Genomic DNA, 17,494 nt, shown 5'->3' on the forward strand with positions numbered 1-17,494 from the left:
CCAGTCAGAAAGGTAACCACTATTCTGACTTCTGTCTCTGTAGTTTGGTTTTACCTGTTAACACCTGTGTGATGTACCTCTATGTACATTTTATTTAACAATTTAATAAAAAGTTTTGCTTAATAAAAAGGATTATCATAGAGCCAGTCAGAAATAACCATGCAGTGTCATGATTTCCAACTGACAGAGGGCTAAGTGAGTAGGGTCAGGCTGGAGACAGACTCAGATTTTGTGTGTGGATGGACTCAAACTTCAAACTCTCTCCTCCAGGTCTGTCCAGGTTCTTGAATCTCTGTGTGTGCATGCATGTGTGCATGTTTTAAGACTTTACTTATTAGAGAGAGAGAGTTCGAGCAGGCATGAGTGGGGGCTGGGCAAAGGGAGAGGGAGAAGCAGGTTCCCCATTGAGCAGGGCTCTATCCCAGGACTCTGGGATCATGACCTGAGCAGAAGACAGATGCTTAACAGACTGAGCCACCCAGGTGCCTCTTGGATGTGTTTTTAGATTAAAATTTTTTTCATCAAATTTGGGGAAGTTTTCAGCCATTCTTAAAATGTTTTCTTTTTCTGTCTGCTTTCTCTCTCCTCCTGATGCTTCCATTCATTATACATACGTTAGTTCACTTAAGGGTATCTCACATTGCTTTGAGGTTGTTAATTTTTCTTCATTTTCCCTGTTTTTCAAATTATAATCTCAGTTGGTCTTTATTCAAGTTTACTGTTTTTTTCTTTTTTCTTCCCTCAACTCAAATGTATGATCCCCTCCAGTGCTTTTTCTGTTTGGTGATTGTACTTTTCAATTCCAGAATTTCCATTTGCTCTTTTTATAACATTTATCCCTTTATTGGTGTTCTCTGTTTGGTGAGCATTGCTGTCATACACGTTCCTTTAATTCTTTGAACATGTTTATATGTTTGGCCAGTGTTGGAGATTTGTTAGAGGTTCTGTCTAAGCTCTTTGAGCTAATTAGACTTCTGCTCTTTGCCAATGATCTGCATGTGGCGTAGAGAATGCTTTCAGGTCCGCTCCATGTCCCACTCTTTGCTCCTGAGTGGGTGTGACCCAGTCCCTCCCCACAGTCTCCTGGACCCCAGCAATAAATGGGATCCCAGGACAGCTCTTCCTATCTCTCTTTCCCTGATTCTCAGTTAAACTTCTGGCTGGTCTGCCATTTTGCCTTTTGCAGCTCCTATCACGTTGCTAGCCACTGCTTGCCACCAGAATCCCCACTGTCTTTCATAATCCCCGTAGCACAGATTCTTCCGTTCTTGGTACCAAACAGTCCCTTCCTGCAGAGATGCGAGCTACTAGTTTACAGAGCTGCCCCTCCAACCCACACCTTGGGCTTGGACAGTGTCCTGCTTGTCCTGGAGCAACACTCCTCCATGAGTTAAATGCTGGATAGGGAAGACTGGTATTCTTAGCAGAACGTGCCAATATCATTGTGATAAATGTCTTCACGCAATCCTACTCCTAGAAGCATGGTAGCCTCAGATAGCCCCTCTTAATTGGAGACCCCACCCTATGGGCAGTGTGGTTCAGGAGTGATCAGAGCCCCAGGATTTGCAGACTGTCATGCTTGGGGCATAGCCCTAGACCAGTAGGAGGAGCCCTTCCCTTCTTGACTGCACTTGCCCAGAGTAGAGCTGCTGTCTCAGGAAACTGGGAAGGGGTGGGGAATGGGATTAGTCCATGGCTCAAGTGCCATAGACCCTCTCTCTTCTTCTTAACATGTAGATTTTCCCAAATGTTTCTCCATTTGCTGCACACCTTTAGGGTGATTTTCCAAGATTTGAACATATTTATTTGGTATGCATATATACCCACCCCCCCAACACACACACAGTTTTCCCAGTTAAATGGTTGTCACACTGGGAAGACAGTCACTGACTTCTGCACACCACCATCCTGCAGCCCCCCAACTTTGTTCTTTGAGCCTTGGCTGGGCTGCTTGGGGTCTAGCCTCTTAATGTGTGGTTCAGGTGTCAGCCAGAGATGGATAGGGTTTTCATACAAAGAACTTGGGTTTCTTTTTCATACCATTTCTCCCCTTAACTTTCCAGATGTTATTTGTCCCAAGCTCTGGCCTCTGGCTGTTCAAGCCAGTAAGACTGCAGACTTTCTAACAGAGTTTTAGCTCCCCCTTTTGGGGCCTGCTTTTGGCTAAAAGCCATAAAAATGGGAAACCTACCCATTGCCTTTCCCTTCTTCAGGTGTCCACTGCTCTCTCAAGTATTCCTGTCTTGGATCATACTCTGGTGTTTTCAAAAGTCTTAAAATACTTTGTCCAGAAGATTACTGGAGTCCAGTAGGAGCTACTTACTAGAAATGGAGATCCCCCTTCTATTAATTTAAGGTCAGGTGTGTTCAGTGTATCTGTGGTTCTTATGAGGAACAGGTAAGGTGTTCCACAATGACATTTCCAAAGCTTTCACCTTTTTGTCTTAGATTTTGTTATTTTCACTTTAAAAAGCACAACTCCAAGAATGCTTTCATTTTTATAATATGATGTAGAAGGCAAGAGAACTACTGAGCCATGGAGTTCTCAGAAGGCCTGTCTCAGACATCACCATACACTTCTTATGTGGTCCAGCACTCAGATTAAGAAACTGACTTCACACATGCTCAGCATGGCTGGGACGTTGGTGGAAATCAAGTCCCAGCCATGCTGAGCATGTGTGAAGTCGTTTTATGTACTACACCACCTTAGAAAACTAAGGACAAAAGTCACTATTGTTAGCATTCTAGAAAGGGGCACAGGCAATGCCCTAGCTCACAAATTGGCTCAGTGCTTTCCAACTGTACACCGTGACTTCACAGATGGTTTTACAGATGAATGCCAAGCTAGGAGCTTAAATCATTAAGATTTGAGAGCTGGGAGTTTCTCTCTTTTTCTCTCTCTTTCCTCTCCTTTCAGAAACAACAGAGGCTTCCAAAGCAATGCCCTAAATTACTGGGGTAGTGGGAATACACAGATGAGCAAGAGGTCATCTCTGACCTCGAGGTGCTTGTATCCTTTCATGATCCTTCACTTTATGGACGAGAGGGCAGGTTGGGGTAGGATAGGGACCCATGGCAATGGGAAAGCCTTGAGCTCTTTTTAAAAGAAGTGACCCCCCAACTGCCTTCACTGTCATTAGCTCATATTCTGCTGCTCACATTCTGGAGTTTCTGTTACTGCATCCAATGCAGAGCATTAAATTCTGAGAGAGAGAGTTTGGGAGAGAGAAACAAAGAGAAGGGAGCCCAGAAGAGGTTGTGGTACTGATGGAAGGCTTTCTTTGAAATGAAAGGTGTGATGGATCTACGTGAATGCTGCCCCAGCCTGTCTGAACTTGTCCTTCATATAGTGATCAGTGGAACATACAATAACGTGCCTTATACCGCAATGCTCAGAACTTCGATGTTTAATCATTATTTCACGCACTGTGTGTGGCCAAGGATTTTGTTCTGGATAACTTTATTGTAAGCTATATTATCTTGCTCTAGGTCTTACATGACAGGAAGCTACACAGTTGTAAATGCCCACTCTTCATTATCTCATGTAGTTTGGGAAACTCAAGATCGTGATGTGTTAATTGCACTTAAAAATTAAATACGTAGTGAAAGAAAGGTACATGTATAAAGATGTCATTCAAAAGGATTTTTACACTTGGAATTGCCCTGCTTGATTATGAAAATTCAACATCATCTTCCCACCACGGGTTTACAGAAGGGTTCCCTCCTTCCCTGGGACTGAGCTAGTACAAAGGATTAAAGGGTTTAAACAAATGCAAACATCACTGAGAAGCACAAGAGGAAAATTTCAGCATGGCCGGTGGAGACCAGACACAACACTGCCTGGTGGAGAATGAGAGTGTCTAAATCCGTGTGTGTCACAAGCAGCCGTGTGGGCTTCAGATGTCTTTCCCGCAGTCAGGGCACAGGATGTCATCTCTTTCTGTGAGGAAGCCTCGCCCCACCAGTGAGAGGGAGCACTTCTTACAGTTAAAACAGTCGTTATGCCACTGCCGTTCCTCAAAGGAGATGTACTTTGTGCCACCAAGTCCTGTTAACAGAGAAGAAAGAACACCAGGGTGGAAAGAGAAAGGGACCGTGGCTGGGGAGAACCAGGCCTCTGGGACCAACGAAGGAATTCTGGTTTGAGCCATTTCAAAGCTGGATTTTGTAGTCTGGAGAGTGTGAGTTTCTAATGGCTGGCGATCCACAGGTCAATCAGACACCCTGCGGAGCTCGTACTATGCGCAGGAACAGATACACAAACCAGCTCCAAAACGACATGATCAGAGCTCTAATTATGGAGGGACGATTGTGTCTGTCTGTCTGTCCGTCCCACCAGAATGAAACTCTAGGAGATCTGGAGCTGGTGTCTCTTATTTCTTCCCTGGGTGCCTCGTGTCCGGCGCTCAATTATTTCGTGATTTCATGAATGAAGTGCAGAAGGGACCTAAGAGGTAAATACGCACTTTCTCTGGAATGGCCAGGAAGGGCCTCACTAAAGAAATGGCATGTGGATGTGGGGGGTGGCCATTCTTGAAGAGCGAATATCATGAGATAGGCCATAAAGTATGAACTTAAGTGTGAGAAGGGGAAGGTGGGCTGCTAGGGTGTGTGGGAGCTCATTCCGGTGTGTGGGCAGTAGAGAGGACCAGCTTATTATATTTTAAACAAGAGAAGTAATAACTCGGTTCGGTGCTTGATTCTTGTTTGATGACGAATTCTCATCAAATGCTTAAGGTACACCGGCCGCCTATTACCACATGGTTGCTTGGTCCCGCCCCTGAGCCACCTGAAATCAACTGGAATCAAATACCCAGGGTTATTAGGAGTCATGATCCATTCCGCTGAACTCTGGATCATGAATTCCAATTACAAAGAGTTCTTTCCAGAAATAGTGGTTCAATCTGCCACAGTAAAAAGAAAGCAACCGCCTTGACTGCTCCATTTATAAGGGCTTAAAGTCTCAAGCTATCCACATGCTAGCCTGAAAAGTCTGTTATGCACCAATCAGGTAGTTCCTTTTGTAATAGCGCTGGCTAGGTTGACGTGGGGCTTTCAGTCTTTCACCTAGGGGAGACCTGCAAGCTAGCCAACCCCCCCAACTCCCCAGCTAGTTAGAAAATGCTTCAGTTCAAGTTCAGTGCTCCTTCCACTGTCACCCTAGCCCTGGGGCTGGTGGGGTATGCACTAGCACAGCTTTTCGACTCTCTTTTCCCACAGCTTGAAAAGCAGAGATACCCTCAATATTCACTAAAACACTGACTGCCTTTACGCATCCCGGACCCCTAAGGGCTGTGGTCACATAGCTTCTGCGCTGGGCCTGCAGCGGCACCAAACCTGTGATTTAGGCCCATGGGTCTCAAACTTTCCTGCAGATCTGAATCACCTGGGGAAGATTTTCAGGCTTCAACTATCACCCAGGTCATAGCCCCTGCCAATTAAATCGAGACCCAGGCAGCAGTCATTTTTTTAAGCTCCCCAAGGTGTTTCGAATATGTAGCCAAGTCTGAAAACCAGAGGTTTTTGGCAACACTTGATTTAGCGGCAGGGACTGCAGAACAGTTGAAAGGTCATTTTTTGTTTTTTGTTTTTTTGTTTTCTCAGCACTGAGCAAACTGAAAAGCCAAGAAGCAGCTGGGATGCCCCAGCATTTCTGCCATTCCATGTCTCTCCTTTGTCTCACCTCTGATTAAATCCTGCTACACTGGAGATCTGGGGCCAGGAAGAGCCCTGGCAGGGACAGGATAAAGAAGGATGTTAGTGGGAGGTGCTATGTCGGGTGACGTCCCAGGGGATAGCCTCCTTTTAGAAACTCCACTGTTTCCTTGAAATAACAATCAATGGGGCAAGTCACAGAAATGAGAATCAAAAACAGCCCAAGGAGGACGAATGCTCCTAAAGGGGAGAGGCATACACAGTCAACTATTGTCATTTGAGGTTTATGGCCAATGGCCCCAGAACTCCAGCCTGAACAGAGCTCACCTAACAGGTGCATTTTCTCCATAAGGCACCTCACAACCTGCCTGTGCTTAGGAACACAGACAGCCTGTCCGCACTGCCCCTTGGGAGCCACTTTCAGCAGCGAAACTGCCAACAAAAAGCACAAAAATGCAAACAACGTGGCAGTAAATAGTCCGTGAAGAGGACCCTTGGTTATAAGATGAGAATCGAAATGAGGAGGCAGAGTGTCCCCTCACCTCACCTCCGCCGGGATTGTATGTGTCAGACGACTCAAAATGTTTTGCCATTCTGTGCGTGTCTGGGAATGACCACGAAAGCAACTCGAGTGCTGATTTTGGAGTTACAAATAAATGTTAGTGAGTAGGTGAATTTGTAGGTCTGGACTCTGAGTAATGAAGACTGACTGTATTTGTGTGTGGATTTTGCATCACTGTGCACAGAATGCGGGAAAGTAGAACTTCAGATTTACTTACAAAAATCATTTAAATTGTTGCTAAAGAGAAAATGCTAAGTAAGGATCTATTAAAAATCCAATCTAAAGTCACAATCTCATACAATTGTTTGGGGATTTGGCTACAAGTACATTTTAACTGCAATTTCAAAATTCCTCTGTAGGTTCCAGAACATTAATCTCTGCGTTCCAGAGAAGTAACTTTCCTCTTTTGAAGGAAAGTGTCCATTGTTTTCTTTCTTCTTCTTCTTTTAAAATTTTTTTTAGTGCTACCATGGGAATAACACATATCTGATACTTTACATTTAAAAGTGCTTTTATCTAAATTACATTGCTTTATAAGGTTTAATTTTATAAACATTTACTTTCATAGGCATTACCATGAAAACAGCATATGTTAGGGGAAAAGACTGCATTCCTTCTCCGTGAATGATTCCAGTCTGGTATATAAATGGCTGGAATCAGGCTAACGGAAAAATTTAAATGCTGTGCTTCTTTTCTTTGTATTTTAATTCCTTATGGAAATACGAGCTCTGGATTACCCAGGAAAGGATGATTTTAGTGACCTGGGGCTTCCTACATCAGGGGCATTGGCTGAGGTGAGTGCGCTCAACTCTAGAACCCAGGAAAAGGAAAGTCAGGGACAAGCACACACGGGCTGTAAAATGTCTTTGTGACCACACAGTGGCGCCACACAGGGATTCCAGGCTGCGGTGCTTAGATGACACGTGTCGGCCACCTGCCATTGACAGGGATCAGCCAGTCACCTGAAAGTGGCAGAGCTGGGAATCCCATGGCCCAGAACTCTTCCTGTGTCCTCACGGAATTCTCTTTCCCTTCTGGCCCAGTCACGGATTTGTGTGGTGATGCGTGGTGCACGTTTACAGGGCTGGAGTCTGACCAGCTGTCGGCCCTCCACGATCGATTTCTTGGCAAGTCCAAGAGTTTGGTGCAATGCCGGTCTGCAACCAGACTGCAACCAACCAGGCTTTGGGCTCTCGGTCTGCCCCAGCCTTTGGGGGTAAGAAAGAACCGCCTAGAATGTTGTATTCTGCCCTCATGTAGCTATGGCCTTATGGTTGACAAGTCCCTCTAAGATGCCAGGGAGCACCTTTATTATCCTTTTTTTAAAGATTTACTCATTGATTTTGAGAGCAAAGAGAGAAGGGGAGCACAAATGGGAGAGAGAATCTCAAGCAGACTCCGCACCGTGGCGGGGGGGGGGGGTTATGGAGCCCCACATGGGGCTTGATCTCACCACCATGAGATCGCCAAAAGCAGGAGGCAGTGCCCCTAGAAAGCCCCTTTAGAAACGCAGCCTGGCGGCTCAGCCCGGAAATGCCAGTTGCGGGGTGCTTACCCGCAGGCCATATGCGCACGGACCGCGGTTTTGGAGAAAATCCAGCTGAGGGCAGAAACAAGACCCCTTGAGAACAGGCCACGTGGTTCCCAGGAACCGGCTGAGCTGCAAGGGCAGTGCTACCTGCGGCGGCGGTCCCCGCCCGTGTCACAAGGCCAGGCGAGCGCGGCCGCAAAAACACCGGCTCCGTCCGGGAACCTCAGGGAGGCCCCCCGAGTCTCAGTTTCGGAGGGGAGGCAAAGTCAGGGGCCGCAGTCGTGCCCCTGGTCCAACCCTGACGGTGGCCCCGTGGGGAGGGGCTGCTGCCTCGCGCGCGCCCAGCGGGAACCCTTGCCCGGGAGCCCGATCGGGACACTCACCGCTGATGGGGTGGGTGCAGCCGGCACACTTCTTGGCATACAGGTCGCAGAAGCAGCTCAGGCAGTAGGGGAACTCCTCGCGGGACGTGAAGCGCTGGCCCGACAGCGGCTTCTTGCACGCGGTGCACACGAAGCACTCCCGGTGCCACGGCTGCTCCCGGTATGTGACGCCCCCGGTGGTGATGGGCTGGAGGAGGCAAGGAAGCCACAGTCAGCGTTCCAGGGCCACCCCGGGGAAGGGTGGTTCTGGGTGGCGCGAGATCCCCCTCCTGAACCCGACGGGCGTGTGTGGGAGAAGGCACGGAGAAATGGCATGGCCGCCCCCAGCGCATACAGAAGGTGCCGGGGGCACCGCGAGGGCCGTGTCTGCGCCTGCGCGCACTTCTGCTAAGCACAGCGTGGGACTGCCTGGTGGTTTTCCTCTTATAATTTCCTAACGTTTTCTTTGTTCTAGCTTACTGTACTGTAAGGAGACAGTACAGGATACACAGAACCTACCACATACGCGAGCACTGATTATTTATGCCATCAGCGAGGCCTCTGGTCAATCGCCTGCTCTTACTTACTCAAGCCCAGCTCCCTGGGATCATGACCGGAGCTGAAGGCAGTCACTTAACCAACTGAGCCACCGAGGCGCCCCAACAGCCTGCTCTTAGTAGGTAAGCTTTCCGGGAGTCCAAAATTCAATGTGGATTTTCAAGTGCGCAGGGGGCTTGGTACCCCTGGCCCCCCTGTTGTTCAAGGATTGACTATATAAAGGCCCTTACATTTTATAGACATGATTTCCATTCTACAGGTGAGTAAACTGAGACCCAGAGAAATGCAGGGACTTGCCTAAGAATTCATAGCTAAAGAAAAAGCAGGTGCCAGGGTTCAGGACTCTTTCTCTTATATTCTTTTCATTAAACTATAAAGTAATAATGATCATCCTATAAATATCCCCCTTGGATCAGAATGTATGCAAAATAAACTCGGCTGTAAAGTATCTGCTGGATACAGAGGGCAGGTATAATAAGAGGTTTGCTCTGCCTGGCACACGCCCTTGTCTTCCCTGTGTCTGGATTCCATGTCCCCCGGCTAGCTCAGACCTGCTCCTGGGTGTTACTGTCTCAGAGCATCTCTTCCTAAACACCAGCCTGGCTCCCACTCCCAAGTTCATTCAGATCATGCCCGTATACACTCTGCTGACTCTGTTCTCCTCCAAGGCACACTTGTCGATAAGCATTTGAATGTTGCCATTGGACTGCATTTCCCCCCAGACCCTAGTAGCCCCAAGGGCCTCCCTCCCTTAGCGGGTAATGGATGTTTCTGGCATGAAGGCTTTCTTGCGTGAACACACACAAGGCCATGCTTCTCAGAGGATGGGCTACCTTCACTTCCGCGGCCAAACAAGGCAGCCGTAAGGTTGGGAGGAGCACAGTGGAAGAAAAGCAAATGACATGAACTTTCCTTGGCTCTTGATGACAACAGGCAGACCAAACAGAGGGAGTGAGAGGAGAAGAGGTTTGCTGACATAAACACAGGAGGTTTCTCGAAGGAGGCAGTAGATAAACAGCAGATAAACAGTATAATCTTAGCGCAGGAACTGGGAGAAGGGGAATTTAAGATTGTAGTTAGTGTGCCACTCTGCCCTTTGAAGAGGTGCTGGCAGGACGGGCACTTGACGCCCCACTGACCTTCGCACGGAACAGCAGCCAGAGGCCAGACTGGGCCCCCACAGGCCCAACAGCAGAGTCCGTAATAGAGCCGGAGCCAAATAGTGTGCAATTGCTCTACAGTGGGCTCCTTTTCCCTCTGTAACCCAACAGCCAAGACAGGAGGTCACCGGACCGAGGGGGCAAGTGTGCAGCTAGCAACCTGTCCATGGGGCACAGCCTCCCTTTGCTCCTCACATCCCTCCCTGGAGTTTTCCTGTTCACTGATGGAGTGCAAGGGTAACGGGATCGCTTTGGGATAATAAGTTTTCCTTGCCTTTAACATATGTCACAAACAGGAGCAAGTATTTGGCAATGTTCTAGAAGGAGGGAGGGACACAGGATTTTATCTCTGGTCGCGTTGTGGGAAGAAGGCCTGGAGTGGGGGGTCCGTCCGGGGTAAATGCACACGCGCACAAGAGAATTTTGGGATGGGGGGCCAGCCCGGCAAGACTCCTGTGCCCTTCAGGTACCACAGGTGTCGTCACTTGGGGGAAGGAGGCCTGAAGCCAAGGGCTGTGGAGGCAAATGGACTGGAACGGATAAGGTCCAAGGGAGGATGAGAGATACCTTTTGGCACTGAACGCACTGCAAGGCGTACTGTTTTTCATAGCATGGCACGCAGAAGTTCTGGTTGTCCTTTGGGATGAAGCTCTTGGTGCCGATGGGCTGCTGGCAGCGGCGGCAGACAAAGCAGGTCTCATGCCAGCTGCTGTCTTTGTACTCCATCTTGCGGGTACCTGTCATGAGAGTTGGGAAGAAGCAGCAAAGGGCAGAGCTGACGACACGGCTGGCTCGGAGTCCCTGCTGTCCACGTGGAGAACCTGCCCCCGGGCTAGTTTGGTGACTCCAGCAAGTCACTTTAGCTCTCAAAGGCTCGCCTCGAAATGGGTCTGTTTTGGAGAGGGCAGGGACTCTGTGTTTCTGGGTTCGCTGCTGTACACCCAGCTTCCAGAACAATCTCTGTGCATACTCAGTATGTAATTTGTCCCGAAGGAGGCTAGGAACATGAAGTAGAAAAAGTATCTGTCTCTGTCTCTCCGGACTGCAAAACAGAGAATTCTGGCAGGGCTCAGACTATCTGGACAGAGTGGGAATTCCAGAGCTCAGTGGCCCATTAATGAATACTCTTCTGTTTTGCAGTGGGATGGAAATTGGTGGCGCGTACATGAACCTGGAGTCTCAAGCCGGAGTCCGCGAGGAGCCTCCATGGCACTCGCTTCATGTGACCTGCCGTGGAAACCAAGCCGTGATATGTCGTAGCTCTACCATTAAAAGTGATGACTGAGTGCTATCATTAAAAGCCACATGTGGGGCACCTGGGGGGGCTCAGTCTGTTAAGCGTCTGCCTTCATCTCCGGTCCTGATCCCAATCTCCTGGGATTGAGCCCCCGTGTCGGGCTCCCTGCTCAGCAGAGAGTCTGCTTCTCCCTCTCCCTCTGCCCCTCCCCTTGCTTGCGTGCACTCTCTCTCTCTCAAATAAATACATTCTTAAAAAAAATAAATAAAATCCACATGTGACACTCAGACATCCCATTTAGCAATTTTCTGATCTGATCTCGCATTTCCTTTCGAGTAACTTATCATTTGATATGTTTACATGATTTCTTCAAGGAGCTCAGGAAGTCCTAGAGAACCAGAAACACTGTTTGGCTCATCCCATCCCCCACCACCAAGCCGGAGTCACAGTATTCAGTATTTGTTAATGATTTTCCATACTTTTTCAAGAGAATAAAAGTATGTGTATTTATAGAAAGAAATGGTTCAAGACAGGTCGGTGTGCAAACCCCCTTTGCATGCAACACAAGGCAAGTTTGCGGGGAAAGGAGGGTAAGGAGTGAAAAAAAACCCCAAAATTCTCCAAATACTTGAGTGGGCTCCAGGCTGGGCACCCCGCCTGCAGCCCATGCATGGTCTGCACTACCTAGTGTTACAATCAGGGTTTTCCTGGGGCACAGCTCCACCTGTTCCCTTACTTCAATTGTCTGCGGCTGCTTTCACACTACAATGGCAGAATGGGTCATTGGGACAGAAACCATGGCCCTCGAGACCCCAAATATTTGTCTGGTTCTTTCTGGAAACATCTTAGCCAACCCTGGGCTCACTGCAAGTCTGGGGCTGAGGCATATAGGATGCAACGGTTAGACGTCACAGTGGGATCAGGCCATGGGGAAGTGAGGGTGCAAGCAGGAGCGCCGGCTTCGAACCAGGGCTGCCTGGCATAATGCAGGCAGCCAAAGAGTCTAGAAACGCGCCAAACTTTAGCTTAAGTCCAAAGATGATATATATAGTCAAAATGATGGGCTTAAGGGCTGCACTTTGTCTGCTTGCAAGGTTGACAAAGAGCTGTCCATCTCTTGAGAAATGAGGATATGTGCAGAGAATCGTCGCATGATTATTTATTCGCTGTCACTTTCGGGTCACTTTATCCGCTTCCTATACTTCCAAGCCAGGGCATTTGGGCACCACCTCCCGTAGAGTACGTACAATACTCAGGTTGTGTGCAGGTGCTGGAAGCTAGGGATGGGGGGTATACATGGTGGGGGAGGCACATAACAGTCTTCAAAGCTGCAGAGTCTAGTCGTGGGGTGATGAGCCCTGACACAGGGAGAATTACACTGAGCAACAGAATGTCAGGTAAAAATAGTGGAAGATTGGTGATCTAAACCTAGAATGATTTTCTTTGTCTCCAGGGGTTTATCTTCCCACGCGTATTTTTGCCCCTTGCTCTTTTACTCTCCCACCTTCCCTTGATAAAGCCGCTCAAAAACCAAAGGATCTTGTCAATGAACACAGGGCAACCGTATGCTCACTGAAGACGGCAAGCAAGACCACGTGAGTTCGTTCTTGGCGTGGTGGGGAATAATGGTCTTTTATTATCACCAGTCAGGAACCCTGGGGAGCAGGAGGTGGGGTGAGGGGCGGCACTTGCAGCCCTTTTGGGTGGTTTCCAGCAGCCTCCAGACACCTGCCGAGTTTATTGTACAACATGGCCAGCAGGGGGCAGCAAAGGTCCTTCTTCTACCAGACCTTGCTGCTTCTCCGGCAGATGGGAGTACAAGGTCCTGAGGAAGGGGTGTCTTTTTTCTCTTTCAAACAAACAAGTGAGGAACCGACAACAGTGGTAAAGGGTGAGTTCCTGTGAGTCTGCTCAGAGGCAGTGGTGCTCCTGCAAGGGTCCTCTGCAAACAGAGGCTCATTTAGTAGCCGAGAAGCCGGGGAGCCTCAACCGTATGGCTTGTGGCGGTCTCTAGGTTCCTGGCTACTTCTGGGGGCTTTTGTCAGGTTTGAGTTTGTCAGTCAGCACAGGCCTCATGTTTTGTTTTACTTAAATTCATTGCCACAGCCAAGCCGACGACCTGCACGCCCACACATCGTGATTTCCTGGTAGCACTTCCAAAAATCAGACCAAAGAAAAGTAGCACATGCTATGATTCAGCACATTTTTTTCCTTTTTTTTTTTCCTTTCTTTTCTTTCCCATCCCTTCCTTCTCCATTCCCCGCTCCTGCCCTCCCCTGTCCTTCCCTCCCCTGCCCAACTTCTCTCCATCTCAATCTGTCTCACCAGGCATCTACACACACTGCCTTTGGTGCTGAGCCCATGTCCTCTGCCAGAGGGCCCTCCTTTTTGAGACTTCTCCATTGGTCGAAGAAACCCAGCTCATCCTCTAAGACTGGTCTAATGTGACCTCCCCAGGGTCCCTTCCCGACCCTGCCCTGGGCCCATGCCTCCATCATGGCGGGTACAAGACGGGCTTCTCTAGTCAAGTCTCAGTGAGGGGCAACGACTGGTGAAAAGTCACAGCCAGGAAACAGGAAGGCTGAAACCCCAAGCTGTCAGTTTCTAGGTTTTCCCTGAGAAATGGTTCAGGGAAGGAGTGCCACAGTGAGGGGGGAGCCAGGACAGACACCACAGGGCGGGAAAATGGCTTCTGTAGGACTGCTTTTGAATTTAAAGCGACGCAGACCAGCAGGGGTCGGGGTGGGGAAACCAAGACTCCCCCAGCTCCCAAGTGGTTGTGCTCACCCAGCTACTGCTCAGCAAAGAGGGACACCCCACCCCCTTCCCATCTGCGTCCAACTCACTCGGGCTACACGAAGATGTTGAACAGGACATGATGCCAACACTGCTGTTCTGTCCTCCTCCTAGGAAGGCCCTGAGCATCCCATTCCGTGAAGGTTTATCCTGGGTGTCCTATTACCCCACCTTGTGAATGAACCACCATTCACACCCGCCAGCTCCTGGTCCACCTCCACCTTCTCTTATCTAGTTGAGAAGGTAGCTCAAAGCTCTGAGACCGGAGTTCTGGACAAGGTCCTAATCCTGGCTGGGCCACTGACAATAGCCCAGGGGTCCGCCCCAGAACTTCCTGGTCTCTTCACTGCGGAGACAAGACAGGTGAACTTTAAGGTCCTTTAAGTGCAAAACTGTCAATGCTCTTACAATTTCTTTTTTAAAAAAAAAAAAAAAAACACAAAAAACTTTTCATCTGAACAGGTGGTAAAACCAGGAACAGTCAAACCGTTACCAAATTAGACCCACCCATAGAAATATACTATCCACCCACATATTTTCCATCAAAAGCTTTGTCTGTTTTAATCTCTGAATCTTTGAGGCGCATTTGGTCACAATATGTTACAAATATCTGTGTGTGTGTGTCTATGTGCGTGTCTGTGCGTGTTGTGTTTTTACACCATGATATCATATGTTTGTGGGGCACTATCCTAAAGCTAGTTGATAGATGAGGATGACACAGAAACAACCCAGTGCCCGTAGGACAAATGCACGCACTGGGTAGAAATGAGAGAGGAGGGAGGAGTTCAGTTCTACCGAGGTGGGGGTGGGGGGGGTCCACACTGATCACTGATCACCAGTCCCACTTCTGACGGTTCATTTTCGTCCCGCTCCTCGTCACTGTCGAAATCACGCACGACAGGCTTGGCTTTTCCCCGATGCGGCCTCTTCTTGCCTTTGCCTTTGTCCCGGGCTTTCTCGTCTTCCTTATTGAGCTTGATTTTCACCTTAACAGATTTGGCCTCTGACTCGGACTCCTCCTCCTCTCCCTCCTCCTCCTCTTCATGCTGTCGTCCTCACTCTCTTCCTCTTTGGCGATTTTCTGCCGATTTCCATGCCCTTCCACACCTCCCTGGGTCCCCGGCTGCCAGAGACTTCTGCTCCCCAACAGCGGGCTCTTAGGGCCCACTTTCTTCTTGCTCACTGTTTGCCTTTTGTTTGGTTTTGCTTGCTGGCCCGTTTGCTCCCCCTCAGCAGTGCACTGGCCTTTGGCAAGGAACCCTTCCGTCTCACCTGCCTCCCTTTCTCTCATTGGCAGACCTGGAGGACCAGGTGGGGACAGGGTCCCACTGCACTAGAGCTCTGGGAGGCTGTGGGAGTTCACGAGTATCCCTGACACCCGCACCTGTGGGGCTGGCCCAGGACCCTTCAGACACCTGAAGGAGCTTACTGTTTGGATAGTTCACCATGGAGAACTGAAGCCCGCCCCCACTCCCAAACTCAGGCACTTGTTACCAGAAGCAGCTAAATCACACACCACAAAACTGTAAGCTTGGGTTCCTTATCCAACTTATCTCCCTAAAATAATACTTCCCGCACATCAATCTCTTGCTCAAAAACCCTTCAGCATCTCTTCACTGCAAAACACCAAGCAAACCAAAAATCAAAGGAAAATTCTGGGCCGTGGCAAGGAGGCTTCCGCTAAAGAGTTTGGCTCTAAGTGACCAGGGAAACCCTAATTCCTGTCGCACGTCGGCGTGAACAGAGCTACTGCGTGAAATACTGTGACTCCGCTGGCTGCCAGGGTTCTAAAAAATCAACACTCAATCTGTTGATGCAACCAGCTCAAAACCCTCAACCCCAGCTCCTCTGACACATCTCATCACGGCATGCACAAATACGGTGAATTTTTAAAAATCACTCCTAAGGGACCTCTGTGTTTACTTCTATTTATTAAGGTACAGACCTCAAGTCCTTTTTCTTTTTCTTAATTTAATTTTTTTAAGGTTTATTTATTTATTTTAGAGAGAGAGAGATTGAGAGAGCAGGCACAGAGCGAGAGAGAGAGTGCATGCGCTCACATGGGGAGGGGCACAGGGAGAAAGAGAAGCTCCCGCAGACTTCCCGTTGAGCTTGGAGCCTGACGTAGGGCTCAACGCCACAACTCTGAGACCATGACCTGAGCCCAAACCAAGAAATGGACATTAAACCGACCGATAAAATCAGGTGTCCCTGATTTTATTTTTTGAGAGAGAGAGAGAGAGAGAGTGTGTGTGTGTGTGTACACATGCATGAGTGGGGGAGGAGGGCAGAGGACAAGGGAGAAAGAGAATCTTATGGGGGCTCGATCTCATCACCTTGAGATCAGGACCTGAGCCCAAATCAAGGGTCAGATGCTCAGCTGACTGAGCCACTCAGGTGCCTCCAGACCTCAACTCCTTTAGAACAACACTTGAAAGCTTCACGTGTTTGATCCCCTTTTAAAAAAACCTCAACCAACAAACCAAACCTCAAGGTCTTAAGTGATTGTTGTTGAAACGAGTTAAGCTTGTGAATAGGACAAATCATCAGATACCCTGAGCACCACGATAGGCGATAAATTAAGGAAATTCCCATTCGAAATCACAAGCCTAAATCACGTACACTCTAATTTACTCCTTAGACCACTTTTTTTTTTTTTTAAACCTTCACACCTGCTTCATCAGATTGAACACACTATTACTGTGGGGTTGATGTCTTCCTACATCGGCCCTTAATTCCAGACCTCCTTGGGATGAAGGATGCTTCCCCGCTGCATCCTCAGGGACGGTCCTGTGAGTGGGCACCCCCCGCCCCATCCCTGGGGGAGCTGGCTGGAGCTTCTCAGCAGCTGGAAGGCTGGGCCTGACCAGTGCCCCTCCCGCTCCCTGAGCCTGATATGGGAGAAGCTTGGTCGGCACCCACCGACCAGAGGCCTCAGGGCCGCATCTCTCCAAGCCCTCCGTTTACTCACTGCAGGCTGGGTCCCCAGCCACCTGACTGGACTCCAGGGGCCTGGCCAATGCTTCATGCGACTCTGCCTTCAGCGAGGGCCACATCTCTAGCAGACGTGCACTGCATAGTGTTTTCTCCTGGGTCCCTAGGACTCTCTGGTAGGGATGACAGCTTCAAAACGTCCCACGTGGGCCAGAGACTAAAAAATTACCTATAACTCAGACTGAACCGCGAGTCTGTATTTTTGTTTTCTGACTCCGGCAAATCTCCCCTCTGGAGCATTAACTGGTCACGCAGACGACAGAGACCATGGGTCGTCCGCGGCCTGTAAGCCAGGTGTAGCCGTCATGCCTATCTCTCACCTGCCCACGGTCCACATCTCAGGCCCTCCTCTGGGTGGTTAGTCACCTTGCCCTCACTTTTGGATGTGCCTATCAAGACTTTTTGCTGCCGGATTTAAAAATTCTATACACTTTCAATCACCCAGCTTTTTAAAATAAAAGCTTCCTGTCTCCCACAGAACAGAACCAGCTAACTTCGCCCAAGAAACAAAGGACACCATGCCATCTACCCCGTAACAGCCATCTCCCCCGTAACAGCCAAGCTCCTTATTACTTAACACTTGACCCGGCTGCGATCAAGTCTGCATGCGTGCCAAATGAACATCGTCTGGCACACAGA

General features: G+C 49.0%; 1 protein-coding gene across 4 annotated transcripts in view; it reads right to left on the minus strand.

Annotated features, from left to right (window-relative positions):
- Positions 1-3,443: 3,443 nt before the first annotated feature.
- Positions 3,444-17,494, minus strand: part of FHL2 (four and a half LIM domains 2) — a 67,058-nt gene continuing 53,007 nt past the window's right edge. For all 4 annotated transcript variants that reach the window (XM_032842436.1, XM_032842435.1, XM_032842437.1 and 1 more), the window contains 3 exons: positions 10,396-10,565; positions 8,132-8,318; positions 3,444-4,048 (listed from right to left, as the gene is read on the minus strand). In XM_032842436.1, coding sequence (XP_032698327.1) covers positions 3,897-4,048; positions 8,132-8,318; positions 10,396-10,565 — 509 coding nt within the window. In that variant the 3' untranslated portion in view covers positions 3,444-3,896. The remainder of the gene's footprint in view (positions 4,049-8,131; positions 8,319-10,395; positions 10,566-17,494) is intronic.

Source organism: Lontra canadensis, unplaced genomic scaffold, assembly GCF_010015895.1.
Source record: "Lontra canadensis isolate GAN:19392208 unplaced genomic scaffold, GSC_riverotter_1.0 scaffold130, whole genome shotgun sequence".
NCBI classification, from domain to species: domain Eukaryota; kingdom Metazoa; phylum Chordata; class Mammalia; order Carnivora; family Mustelidae; genus Lontra; species Lontra canadensis.